We start from the raw sequence: 15,000 nt of genomic DNA, 5'->3' as shown, positions 1-15,000 counted from the left end.
TGCCCTTCTTTGTCCCTCTTATTGCCCTGGGAATCCCCTGAAAATGTACTGTCTTGGCGATGGCAGGACATTTGAAGTTTTGAAATGGCACATCTGTAGACGCCTCGTTTGGCTCTGAAGTGTATGTATGGCGGACGCACTTCCGCTTCTGGGGGGCTAGCTGGAAATTTCCGCGTGCGTCACAGAAGAAGGGGGCGTTCAGTAGGCCAATCAGAGGCAGGTGGGGGCGGGACAACTAGATTCTGACAAGTCCTGGAAAAGAAGCGCTGTGGTTGGCCAGTAGTCAACACGCTGTGATTGGCCAGTGCCCGTTCCCCCCCGGAAATATGGTGGCCACCATACCAAGCATGTCGCTCCAATGAACTGCAGAGGCCAATGAGGTATCTAGGTTTCTATATTTGTGGATGCTAGGGTTCAAAGTGGTTAAAGGAGGAGTTCACCCAAAAAATTACTTATTTTCTATCAATTGCACACCCTATGAAGCCTTAAATCCATGGATTCTTTTTTGTTTTTGTGGCATTCCTAAGCTAATAATTTGATTCCCGTCTCCTACCGGCTAGTCTCGCGTAGCCAGACCCCACAGAAAATGAAAAACAGCGACCTCTGCTTTTCTGATATTCTGTGGAGTCTGGCAGGAGTATAATGTTAGACTAGAGCGCAGGGAAACACCGGTTTCATGTCTGCCTATAGCGCATCACTTCCGGTTGGTGCGACCATGTTTTCATTCCCACTAACAATATTTCTACACTGAACACTAACACCACTTCTCCCAGAGAACATGGATGGTTTTGGTTATAAGCCCACTTGTTTCTATGATGAAAGAGTAATTTAAAATGTGAATATCTTTCCGTGGTTTTGTCCGCTCCGAGGACGCTATTGTTAAATTAGTTTCGGCTAGTTTCGAGGGGGGGAGGGTGGATCATGGTGGATGGACACGTGAATCCCGCCCACTACATTTGATTGGGTAAAGCGCGGCCCACTTCCTGATCTGAAGGCACGCCCACTTTTAGCCAATGCGCACTGGTTAGGACGAACCGCTCCGACAGATTCCACCGCAGGTCGGAATCTGTTCTTGAGAGATTACCTACCGGCTAATGTATCTAGTAGGAGACACAAAGTAGATTATTTGTGTCTCCTACCGGAAATACACACGGTCATCAAATTATTGTCTTAGGAATGCCACAAAAACAAAAATAAATCCATGAAATCAAGGCTTCATGGGGTGTGTAATTGATAGAAAATAAGTATTTTTTTGGGTGAACTCCTCCTTTAAGGTAAAAAAAAAAAATATCACACAAAGATTTGGCGGACCCCCTGTAGTAACTCTGAGGACCCCCTAGGGGTCCCGGACCCCCTGTTGAAGACCCCTGCTCTATATGCACAGCAGCCAGGTTGGACAGAAATTGGCGCCTCTTCCTTATGTCCTTCACAGGTGTTACCAATGACACTAATGAAGGCTCTGTTCCATTTAGTTCAGCACAGTGGTTCTCAAGCTTTTTAAATTCAATGACCCTCATAACACTGAGAGCGTACAAATGGAACCAAATGGTTCCATTTCATTTCATTTCATTTGGTTCCATTTGTACGCTCTGCAGAGTTACACACCTGCAAGGGTTCATTTGGAATTGGAACCCCCTCAAGGGTCCCTGGACCCCACTTTGAGGCCACGTTTAGACGACGACGATCAGAGCGGAAAATGACAAAGTCCTGTTGCGTCGTCACTTTTTTATTTTGCATCTACACGGAGACGCTCCAGTGATTTCAAACGCTGTAGTGTGCATGCTGCTAGGTGGCGCGTGTCGGTGTGACCATATAGACAGAGTCACGCATGCGTAGAACCACTTCCGTTCTACTTCCTTTATTTACATACACGCAGAACAGCGTGGTTCAACTTAGGGTTGCCATCTCCACTTATTATAAGCGACTTTGGGCTTGTTTTTCCTGTAAAGTTACTTGTAAAAATAGTCGTGTGTTTTTTTGGGCTTGTTTTTAAAGTGTAGTTGTTTTTTTCTTCATTATTATTGTTTAAACAGTCCTCAAACATGTGCATGTCAAATTATTGTATTTCTCGTCAGAGCCCCCTTCTGAATTCAAAACATCTAAGCTTGTAACTGCTATTTTCAAATAGCCAATGTACTGTATAGTGCTCATGTAGCTATAGTCGCTTCTTTTGGGCTTGTTTTCATAGAACTGGCTGCTTATTTATCTCACAGGATCTGGCAATAGTGGTTCTACGGCTCTGCACGAGAGCCTAGTCAGCCTACGTGAAACATAACATCACACTTTTGCGGATTCCCCTGTATTGCACGTTTAGATGGAGACGCGAGGCTGCGCGTTTTCAAAGATTCCCACCATGAAAGGTGGTTTCACTTAGTTGCGGATTCAAGCCCCGCAAACACCGTTCCCGTGTAAACGGACGGCACATCTGATTTATTTTGCCGTTTTCTGTAGAGACCGTTGTCGTGTAAACCAGTGGTTCTCAAACTTTTTCATGTCACGGACCCCCAAATTGACACTTATAAGCCCGCGGACCCCCATAAGAGAAGATTTTTTACGGCTCTAGCAGTGATTCTCAACCATTTTAATTTCAAGGACCCCCAGTTTGACATGCATTAGGGCTACATACCCCTATTTAATGGCATTTCTATCACTTGGACCGCAATTTATATTGTAAAATCTGTGTCAATGTAACTCTGAGAGTGTACAAATGGAACCAAATGGACCCTAACGGGTCCATTTGGTTCCATTTGTACACTCTCAGAGTTACAGACCCATAAGGGTCCATTTGGTGCTTAATAATCTATCATTTAGCTAGGGACCCCCTGGAACTCCCTCAAGGACCCCTGGGGGTCCTTGAGGGAGTTCCACTTTGGACCCCACTTTGAGAACCAATGGTGTAAACGGCACCGGAGACTCTGGTGTAGCAGAGTGTTTCCAGTGAGCCAACATGCACAATATCAGCACCCTGACTCTGTTTGAGCAGAATGGAGCAAAGCCTTCATTAGCATCATTGGTAACACCTGTGAAGGACGTAAGGAAGACGCCCAATTTCTTTACAATATGGCTGCTGTGCATAGAGCCTATTATCGTCTCTGTCCTCACATGCAGTGGTGGAAAAAGTATGAGATCTGACGTTCATAGTGACAGAACACTGTCAAAAAAAATAAATAAAAAAAAACCAGAAGTCGTGCTAGACGAGATTGAAATATCGAGATTTCAATCTCGTCTAGCGAGACGTAGGTCTTTTTTTGTTTGTTCTTTTTGGTTGCATAGTGTTCTGTCACTATGAACGTCAGATCTCACAAAAAAAAAGAAGAAAAAAAAGCTATTAAAATATGCGATCTAACGCAAGGCCTATCCGCGCACGTTTTAAGCTGTGGCGGACCCGGGATCGAGTTATGAAATGTTTCTACTGTACCATCCATCCTAAGATATCATAACGTCATAGAAAAGGTAAGAAAAACGTAGTCCAAAATTTTCCTTTAAGTAAAAGTATCAATGCTGCAATGTAGACATAGCTCACAACGTCGGTTGTAGGGCAACACGCTCTGTGCTAGTAGATCGGCTATGTAATTCTTTTGTATGATTTTTGTACGATGTACGTGTACAATATAGTGTGTGTGTGTGTGTGTGGGGGGGGGGGGGGGGTCAATTCTAAGAATGGGTGGGCTCCAAGGACATAAAAAAGGTGTGTGAACCACTGTGCCAAAGCAACCATCCCACGTAATCAGATCCCCCCCCCCCCCCCCTCCCTCCTGGAATATCATCCCAGTACAACAAGCAAGAGAGAGCAAATGAGATGGTGTGCAGCAGCAGCAGCAGCAGCACATGAGATCAATATTCCTCCAGACTGCCGGCTGTTCTACCGCGGGCTATTTAACCCTTTCCATCCGGGAACGCACACTGTGGCATTTTAGAGTTTTTAGCGATAGCCATTATTTTATACTTTGGTCTATTACGAGGTTGTAGATCTGCTTTCTATTTTTTTTTTTCACCGAGTGCCGCGCTATGAGCTTGTAGATCTGCTATTTTTGAAAAATCGTGAAAATTATTTTAAATATTTTTTTCAGAAAAACGATTTAGAATTGTTTTAGAAGCGGCCGCAGGTCTTAATGGCTTAATGGTTGCTCTGTCAAAAAGTCCAGTTTGTAGCCCACAGTAAAACTGCCTCGCCTCCTATCACTGCAACCTTGCCACTCGCAATCCATCCCACATTCTTTTTTTTTTGGGTTTGATTTTTCTCCCCCTTCCTGATCAATACTGAGACATCAGACCAAGTATATACCGTTTCAGCACTCTGACATGAAGGGTGCATTCTGAAATGCTCACCGGGAGCGCCCCCCCCCCACGTATTAGTTTGTATTGGCCAGTGCTCTCAGTGCTATATATCTGAACGCACCCGAATTCACAGATGAGCACCGGCATGAAGAATCCGGTGAATTTCACAACAGAGCTATTTCTATACAGTATATATACAGTATAGGCATCATATGTTTTTAACTCTTTGACTGCCAGAGTATTTTCATAAAGTACTCCCCCAGTGCCATCTTCGTGTTTTTTTTTGTTGTTATTTTGTAATTAAATTTTATTTTATTTTAGTTTGTCTTTCTGCGTTTTTAAACACATACCACAGATCAACCAGCAGAGAGCAGTACAATGACACCTCAATCACTCGCTGACTCGTTCGACCCCCCCCACACAGGCCAAACAGTGTATACGTCATAAACCGGAAGTGACGTTTTCGACAATCTCTGATCGGGCTAAAATACGATGTGATACACGACCCCGATGACTGATCGTCACCCAGACCAAAGAGAATAGAAGTGGACCTCTCCGTTCGTTTTTTATACCGTGTGAAAAAAACGTGATTTTCCCTATTCTGGCCGAAAATGACCGGGGGGAAAAAATTAGAACCGGAAACGGAATCTGTGTCATTAAACCGGAACCCAGTGAGTCGGGATTTCTCGTTCTGGCAGGGAGGGTATTCAGAAAAAACTCGGGATAACTCGGGGCTTGGCACTGAGAGAGTTAATGTAGAATGTTTGTTGTCTCACACAAAACAATTGTTAGCGCTTTGAATGTTCTTTTTTTCTCTTTCTGTCAAGTCACCAGCTGCTGTTTAATTCAAGCATCTGTACAGCGCTTACACAAATGAAGCTTGGTGTACAGAAGAATAAACAATGCTTTTTATTTATTTATTTATTTGTAAATTATATTTGACAATGACATTCACCAGATGTACAGTAACTTACAAGTTATGTTTCTTTTTTTTTTTTTTGAAGGCACGGTAGTTGAGTAAGAGTATAGCATACTATTGGGGATCCGAATAAAGTTGTTTGACAATTATGATAAAACTTCACTTTAGATTTCTTTGGCTATTCAAAAATAGCAGATATACAAGCTCATAGCATGGAACGGAAAAAAAAACTGAAAAATGTGTGCAAATCTTTGAATATATATATATATATATACACATGTTTAACTCAAATCTTTGCTTCTGGGGGTCCCTGGAACAAAATATTTTGAGATGGGGGGAGGGAGTGGGGGTCTGCGGACAAATACATATCATTTTGGGGGGTCCTTGACATGAAAAAAGTTTGAGCACCACTGATATTATACAGTACAGAAAACTGTTTGGATTTAGACACTTGTAGAATCCCCCAGAAGCAAAGATTTGAGTTACACATTAAAAAAATATACATATATTCAAAGAGTTGCACACATTGTCACAATTTTACAAAAATAGCAGATCTAGAAGCCGGTATGAGCTTGTAGATCTGCTATTTTTCAATAGCCAAAGTATAAAAATAATGGTTATAGCTAAAATCTAAATTGACACGGATGCGTTCCCTGTCTTGCTGAAGGATGCTTCGACGCTAACCCAGAGCGGAGCCGGTGATTGAACCACGAACCTTCCGATGCCCACACGGCCGCTCAACCAGCACAATAGTAATATGTTAGACATCGTCGCTGTCAGGCAGTGGTGTAAAGTAACTAAGCACATTTACTCAAGTACTGCACTTAAGTACAATTTTGAGGTACTTTTACTTTACTGGAGTATATCCAATTCTCAATACTTTTACTTCTACAAATATTGTACTTTTACTACTATTATTTGAAAACTTTAGTTACTTTGCAAGTATAAATTATTACATTATAAAACATACATTAACCACTTTAGCCTTATTTTATACATAGGCTATTTGAAAATAGCCGATCTACAAGCTCACAACGCGTCGCATCGCGACGCGTTGTGAGCTTGTAGATCTGCTATTTTCAAACATTTTAGTACTTTTACTTTTGGTAATTTAAGTACATTTTGATACCAATACTTTTGTACTTTTACTCAAGTAAATTTGGAATTCTGGACTTTTACTTGTAACAGAGTACTTCTATATTGCAGTATTGATACTTTTACTTAAGTAAGACATTTGAGTACTTTTTCCACCACTGCTGTTGGGTAGAAACCTCTTATCTCCATATTTAGTTTTTGTTGTGTTTTATTCGTCAATGAACACCCTACTTGATCACACTACAGCTGCTACTACTACACACTACTTGAGCTTGTAGATCTGCTACTTTAGCTATTTTTGAATTTGAATCTTGACAGTTTTGGACATACAGTATGAGGTTTCCACCCGACAGAGACGATATCTATCTAACCATCTGGGCTGCCACGAGATTATACACCGATATTGGTGACCTATAGATTTTTGTTCTCGTCATCATTGTCAGCGGGGCTGATTCCAGGGTGTTGGTGTGTTTTGTCACGCAGACGAGGAACAACTTTGTGAGCACCAAACAGGAGGTGGAGAAGCTGATGCAGAGGATCAGGTCTGCGGACCAGGACTATCAACCTCCAGGCCGGTGGTCCATGGAGGGCTTCCTGTATGTCCAGGAGAAACGTGAGTCTTCCTTCCTGCCAGTCCAGACCCCTGTCCCACCAGCCACTTCTCACTGATAACCACACGCACACGCGCACACACACGCACGCACACGCACACACACACACACACACACACACACACACACACACACACACACACACACACACACACACACACACACACACACACACACACACACACACACACACACACACACACACACACACACACACACTCTGGGGCTGGGTGACATTTTTATATCACTTACCCTACCTTTAATGAATGATTTAAAAATATATATCTATATAGTGAAAATAGCAGGTCTGCAAGCTCACTCCGTGTCGCATTTTCACTCATTTTTGCTATTATTACATTGTATGACGAAGTATAATACAGGCTTAAGTTGTTCATCAGACCACTGCAATCATTTGGCTGCTTTAGCTACTAGTTACTTTCCAGATTTAGACAATTATTATAAAACACACATTAACCACTTACGCCCTATTTTATACTTGGGCTACTGGTTTTTCAATTGCAGCTCTAGAGTTTCACAACGTGTTGCATCATGACATGTGAGCTTGTAGAAGTGCTATTTTCAAACGTGTTGACATGTATATATTTATTTATATGAAACTATATGTATAGTTTGATGCCAGTACTTGTACTTTTACTCAAGTACAATTTTGAAAGTAGGCCTTTTACTTTTAACAGTGTACTTCTACATTGTGGCATTTTAGGATGACTTTCCCCATTTTCAACCTATCTTCATATAATTGGTCATCACTAATGCTCATTATAATATGGTACCATTTGTGTTACTCACTCTGTGTAGGGCTGTGGACAGTTCACAAGCCCTACCTATTCCTGGAAATGTAACATGCTATAATGGAAGCCATATTGTTCTCACATTAATAAAAAAGTGATCTTGTTTATTTATTTATTTTTAAATCTGCCGACAACGATGATGTCACTGGTAGGCGGGTTTCTGAAGTGTCCAGAGCCGTCCTATGAGACACAGACCGAGTAGACACAAATGGTACCATGTTATCATGAGCATTAGTGAGGACCAATTATATGAAGATATATGAAGAAGTTAAATGGGTGAAGTAAAACAAATAAATCCACCTCTGGTGTGTTCTGCAGGTCCTCTGGGATGCACGTGGACGCGTCACTACTGCACTTACGAGAAGGTCACCAAGACCTTCACCATGAGCAACACTGAGAACAAGTCCGCCGCCAAACAGGTGCCGTACCTACAAGCTCACAGCGCGTGGTGAAGCCACGCGTTGTTTGATTTAACAAAATAAATAAATCACCTACCTTTAAATTAACATCACTTGCCACTTCCATGGCTAAGTGGCAAATGATGGCCCTTCAGCAGACAGTAACAGGATACATCTGCATCTGAGGGAAGAGGGCCTTGCATCAAAACATTGAACACTCAGTGGTGGAAAAAGTACTTAAATTCTCTATTCAAGTAAAAGTACCAATACTGCAATATAAAAATACTCTGTTACAAGTAAAAGTCCAAAATTCAAAATTTACTTGAGTAAAAGTACAAAAGTATTGGCATCAAAATGTACTTAAAGTACCAAAAGTAAAAGTACTAAATATTTGAAAATAGCCGATCTACAAGCTCACAACGCGTCGCGATGCGACGCGTTGTGAGCTTGTAGATCTGCTATTTTCAAATAGCCTAGGTTTAAAATAGGTTTAAACTGGTTAATGTATGTTTTATAATATCATCATTTATATCTGAAAAGTAACTAGTAACTAAAGTTTTCAAGTAAATGTAGTGGAGTAAAAACTACAATATTTGCCTCTGAGATGTAGTGGAGTAGAAGTAAAAGTATTGGAAATTGGAAATACTCAAGTAAAGTACAAATACCTCAAAATTGTACTTAAGTACAGTACTTAAGTGAATGTACTTAGTTACTTTCCACCACTGTGAACACTGTGTTCTAATGTAATAACTTATTAAGGAGAGGTGGGCTTTGAACGGTGTAAACCCCAGGGTTCCTTGAAGGGGTTCAAAATGGACCCATATAGGCTTTTAACTTACATGTCTGTAATTTAGTAACAGAAAGTAACTCTGAGAGTGTACAAATGGAACCAAATGGACCCTTAAGGGTCCATTTGGTTCCATTTGTACAATCTCAGAGTTATGGCGGTCCTCGAAACTAAAACGCTTGAGAACTGCTGGTGTAAACACTGCCAAATGTTGAGTTTTCCTGAAATAACGTCTTCAACTCCACGTGTGTGTGTGTGTGTGTGTGTTGCTTTGTGTCTGTGTGTGTATTTTTAGAACGGTCTGGTCATGAGCCCTGCTGAGATGTTCAAGCTGAAGTCGTGCATTCGGAGGAAAACAGACTCCATTGACAAGCGCTTCTGCTTTGATATCGAAGTCGTGGAGAGGTCTGTGTCTACTCAAGTGTGCACCCTGCCGTTGTCTCTCCTTGTTGTTGTCACTTATATGGACTGAAAACATAAAACATGAAATGGGAACGTAATTCAACCCGGAGTGAACTTTGAAGTGAATGAAAACATAACATGAATTCAGTTGGAAGAGCATTTTTGACACAGAGTGTGACGGTACAGTAGTTAATATCTATTGCTGTCTCTTTGCTGAGTCATTCCTCCCACAGACTGCCTGTGTATATCAAACCATCCGTTGTAAAGATTAGTTTGTCTGCATTATGCTCGGTTCTGTTCTGCTCTGTTGTGTTATTCTCCATTGTGTCATCATACCGCCTCCTTTTTTATTGAGGTTCAGGATGATGGAACAACAGAGCAGAATGATATTATCATTAAACATGGTGGATTTTTAAGGCATGGTGTATAGATGTGAGCTGCTCTACCGGAATCGCCCAGGGAAATGATTTTTTAATTGTATATAAAATAAAATAAAATGGGACATGCTAGCAGATATATCTGGCAGAGGGGGGAAATGCTAGCATAGAGCACTTTAGGATGACAAAGAGTTTCGGTCTTTCCACAACAATAATCGTGGTTATGTTAATAAGGTTCTAGCATAAAGACAGCCACTAGATGTGTGTGGGCTCTTCATAAAAAAACATGTTAAATAATAGTTTGTAATTAGGCCCGTCTCTCAAAATATCAGGAGTACAAAAATAATCATTCATCTTTCATCTTCATTGTTCTGTTTTCTGAAAGTTCGCACATTCTGAAATGACATTTATAGTGTCGCCTTCCTTGATAAAGAAAAGAACATCAGCGTACGATATTAATACCTATCAAAGGAAAAGGAAAAGCACCATTATGTGCCAGTTTGATTTGATCTTCATTTCTTTGCCAACAAAAGGAAGCTTTTCAGCAAATCTGTGATGCAGGTTTCTCCACAGCTACTGTAGATAATAGTAGTATGACTGAATCCTCATTTTTTTTGGAGGGTGAACTATTTCTTTTAAAGCAACTGTGACATAGTACACACAATCAAAGAAATAACTGTCGGTTATAATAATAATTATTATTATTATAACTATGTTTTAACTTTGTGTTTTTTCGTAAATTAACGCCCTACTTGATAATACTACAGCGTCACACAAAAGCATCAAAAGCAGCAGATCTACAAGCTCAAAAACGCGTCGCTTCGCGCCGCGTTTTTGAGCTTGTAGATCTGCTGCTTTTGCTCGTTTTGAATTTGAATCCTGAAAAGTAACAGTTTTTGGACATAGGCGGTTTCCACCCGACAGAGACGATAAGCTCATTGGCTCTTTGAAGTCCTAGAAACACAGTGTTTATTAGACATTCTCCTGCCTTTCTTTTGTTCCCCTTTTGAAGTCACGTGTTCATGTGGTAATAATTATCTCTGATTAGTTTGAGAATAGACCGCACGAGAGACGTTTTTTTTTTTTTTGGCGATGAACGGCCCCCAAAAGTAAACCTGTTGAATAGCAACAATAAGCTTTCATCGTTCACCTGAATATACGTTCCTTTTGTGTTTTCAGCTCTTTGTGTTTTCTGCACACGTTGACCCACTCCCTCTCCCTCTCTCCCCCCCTAGCTTTTTGTTGTTGTTGTTGTTGTTGATGTTGTTGTTGTTCTATGCCATTTCTCCATGCAGGCAGGTTGTTTCTTTTTTTTTTCTTTGTGAAAACCATTTTTGTTAGGGATGCACGATATTGAAGTTTTGGCCGATATCCGATTTATTTGCATGGTCAAATTGACCGATACCCGATGCCGATATTGCATTAAACCATTAAGACCTGGAACGCATCACTGTCACTTTCATTTAAAAATATATATATATATATATATATATATTATTTTTTTTTCCAAAAACTTTTAGGATTTAGAAAACTTTAAGAATCAGACTCAGGCCTTAATGGGTTAAGTTTCCTGTAGGGCTCAGTAACCTTGGTTCTGGGTGCAGATACGCAGAATTCTAACAAACAGTGCATTCGTATTAGCTGACGGTGTTATGCTGCGTTCACTCTGGCAGCTGCAAAGACGCAGGCTACCATTCATTTCCAATAGAGCACCGAAGTCTGACGTAATTTACACATCCTACCTGGGTGGGTCGCGTTTTTTCCCCCCCGTTCTGAATCCCCATAGACGTATTTAATATCGTGTCAAATAAGAACTGTGTTCCAAAAATAAACAAATGACCCCGATTTGACTCTTATGGATATGAAGCATCAACTGAAGGTGAGAAAACGCTAATGATACTTCCGCCGAATTAGTTACATTTTCGCCAGAAACAGACTGTATCAAATTTGAGTGACTGACTATCATAAACGATACAGAGCCTCCTCCCTGACAATTTCGCCAAGATAGTTTGTTTATTTTTGGACCACAATTCTTATATGAGACGATTCTATGATGACACAATGTTATTGTCCATAGAGAAATTACTTTACGAACCAGGGGATGAACGAGTGATGTCAGGACTTCTGTACTCTATGGAAGCCAGCGACAAATATTACAAAGACACATCCGACGTTTGTAGCTGCTACAAACAGCTACAAAGCCACGAAAAGGTTGAGCTGGTTTAAACTTCAGCTCAAACAAATAAATATTATAAAATAACATATTGGGTAAAACTGATATATTATTTTGATATCGGTTTGATACCGTTATGGCATTTTTTTTTTTTTAAGGCCGATATTACCGATATCCGGCCAACATATCGGTGCATCCCTAATTTTGGTCTCTCCCTCTGCTTAGAAACGACATCTGTCGTGGAACACTTTTCAGACCACTTCAGTTTTTCTGTAAAGTCCGGTATGTGAACTGTCCAAGCGCCTGCATGTTCCTCCACTGCATGCAATGTGTGCTTTCCTAATCATTCTACATCCACTCGCAGCTGTCCTTTGTAACACCGCACAAAATCAGACAACCCCCCCAGCATTTGCATTTAATCCCTTAAACCACACAGCATCTGTATTCTTTGGAAAAGTTTCGCAGATCAACAAGCTCACAATGCGTCGCATTCGCGACACATTGTGAGCTTGTTGATCTGCTATTTTCAGCGAAGATATTTAATGTAAAGCGAAGACAGAAAAAGGTCATTGTATAGAACCCTGAGGGACTCCACTCGACAACAACATACTGACTGGAGTTTGATCTCAAATTCTGTTCTTTTATGCTAATTTTCTCCACATGAACAGTTTTTTTTTGCTGATTTATCTGATTTTAGATCAGTGAATCTTAAAGTAGGAGTTCACCCAAAAAATGACTTATTTTCTATCAATTGCACACCCTATGAAGCCTTGAATCCATGGATTCTTTTTTGTTTTTGTCGCATTCCTAAGCTAATAATTTGATTCCCGTCTCCTTCCGGCTAATGTATCCGGTAGGAGACACAAAGTAGATTATTTGTGTCTCCTACCGGAAATACACACGGTCATTAAATTATTGTCTTAGGAATGCCACAAAAACAAAAATAAATCCATGAAATCAAGGCTTCATGGGGCGTGTAATTGATAGAAAATAAGTACTTTTTTTGGGTGAATTCCTCCTTTAAAGAGGTAGTTCACTCAGAAAATTACTTATTTTCTATCAATTACACACCCCATGAAGCATTGAATTCATAGAGATTTATTTTGTTTTTGTCGCATTCCTAAGCCATTAAGTTGATGACTTGCGGGAAGATGCTAATGTATCCGGTAGGAGACTCAAAGAGTGTCCTTTGCGTCTCCTACCGGAGAGACCACTAGTCATAAAATGATTGGCTTAGGAATGAGACAAAAACAAAAAAAGAAATCTCCATGAATTCAGTGCTTCATGGGGTGTGTAATTGATAGAAGATGTTTACGTTTTTTGGGTGAACTACTCCTTTAATCCACGTCCGTCCATCTACAAAGACACCAGTTGTCATGTCTACAGCCATACATTCAATCTGTCGACCCTATTCCGATGACCTATGATGACCCTATGTCATCATAGGCGAGCATTTTCACACATTTTAATTTGTATTCTTTTTTTTTAAATAGCGAAAATATTTTTGCAATTTTCGGGCTTAGGTGGTCTTTTTCTTTTCTTTGTTTTCCTGAAATGACACGTCTGCCTCAGTCAATGCAGGACAACATGTCTATACAGGACTCATCTAATAACATACCCACTTCCACAGTCTCTCAAATGAAATCATTGATTTTTTTCGGTGGGGGGGGAAACAATTGAATAATAAGATCAATTTGCCACTGACTGAGGCATTTGACTGATTTTGGGGCGAGCCGGCCGGGAGGCATATGGTCGTGGGGGGGGGGGGGGGGGGCGTGTGGGGGGTGGACATTCATAATTGATTGCCGTGTCCGTCCGCCAAAGATTGATGTGCAAATTGAAAGCCTTGCAAATCAAGACTCCACCACCAACGCCCGGGAAAGAGGAAATGGGCTGAATTGATCACGCTGTATATTTAATGTTTGAGGCCGCGGCACCTGCAACGTTACGGCAGCCCAGGCCTGCCTGCACTGCACGCCTCCCGGGCAGTGTTGCCAGATTATGTGAGAGAAACAAGCAACCAGGTCTAGGAAAACCAGCCCAAAAGAAGCGACCACACATGGGCCACATGAGCACTTTAACATATACTTCAGCTATTTGAAAATAGCAGATCTACAAGCTCACAACGCGTCGCGATGCGACGCGTTGTGAGCTTGTAGATCGGCTATTTACAAATAAAATCTTGCGGGGAAATTATAATAAGCCGATCTGGCAACCCCTGCTCCCGGAATGCATAAGGAGGTATACAGTAGCGGGTTCGCACTGCGTTCTTTTTTTCTCTCGACCTCCGAAACCTCCGCGTGGGTGGCAGGGGGCCTCTCACCCCCACCACCCCCACCACACCCCCAATTGAACTCTGCTGCTGAGCACGGACATTGACTCCAGTTTCTTTTTTTTCTTGTACCTTGCACAGTGTGAAACTCATTTATCTTCCCGCTGATGCCCCAAGGTGCTTGTTCTAAACCGCAAGGACAATGTGGGGGCCATGCCTCCAAGTCAGCTTCTTCTTAGCTCATCCATTCATCCTCATTATTATTATTTTTTTTAAACGGCGGCCGGTCGGGCCCTCCTCCTCCTCCTCCTGTCCTCCTACCGTACCGTAAGACCCTGGAACGGGGCCAGACCGACACCCCTACACCCCCCCCCCCCCCCCACCCCACTCTTTAACCCATTAAGACATGAGGCGATTCTTAAAAATGTTTTCTAAATCCTAACCGTTTTAAAAACGGATTTTTCAGAAATAGCAGATCTACAAGCTCATAGCGCGGCACTCGGTGCCGCGCTATGAGCTTGTAGATCTGCTATTTTTGAATAGCCCAAAGAAATCTAAAGTGACACAGATGCGTTCCAGGTCTTGGGGTTAATGGGTTAAAAAGCAACGCGCGTAATGTTCCACGCGCCTCTCAGCTACAGCACTAACTACACACTGCTGCTGCTCACGTTACGCCTGCATTTCAACAGCAAGCACTTTGACATCAGCCCGCGGCTGAATATATAGTATTATATATATATATATACCGTAGGGCGATATGACTTCAAATCAAGAGGGTGTTATTATGACCTCAAATCAATATCACCATGAGTTTTGCCTCGCGACGCACCGCAACCACGCATTGTGAGCTTGTAGATCGGCTATTTTCAAATGGCCGAA

General features: G+C 41.4%; 1 protein-coding gene across 4 annotated transcripts in view; it reads left to right on the top strand.

Moving 5' to 3' along the window:
* arhgap42b (Rho GTPase activating protein 42b) overlaps positions 1-15,000 on the top strand; it is a 188,273-nt gene that overhangs the window by 135,614 nt on the left and 37,659 nt on the right. For 3 of the 4 annotated variants that reach the window (XM_084063874.1, XM_084063875.1, XM_084063873.1), the window contains exons 8-11: positions 6,776-6,905; positions 8,031-8,131; positions 9,193-9,302; positions 12,075-12,131. In XM_084063874.1, the coding sequence (XP_083920000.1) occupies positions 6,776-6,905; positions 8,031-8,131; positions 9,193-9,302; positions 12,075-12,131 (398 nt within the window). The remainder of the gene's footprint in view (positions 1-6,775; positions 6,906-8,030; positions 8,132-9,192; positions 9,303-12,074; positions 12,132-15,000) is intronic. The other variant, XM_084063876.1, reaches the window with a different exon arrangement.

This window comes from Gymnoscopelus microlampas, assembly GCF_963454915.1.
Source record: "Gymnoscopelus microlampas genome assembly, chromosome: 8".
In the NCBI taxonomy this organism is placed as follows: domain Eukaryota; kingdom Metazoa; phylum Chordata; class Actinopteri; order Myctophiformes; family Myctophidae; genus Gymnoscopelus; species Gymnoscopelus microlampas.
Note: the sequence above shows the minus strand (reverse complement) of the source record. Positions and strands in the feature narration are given on the sequence as shown.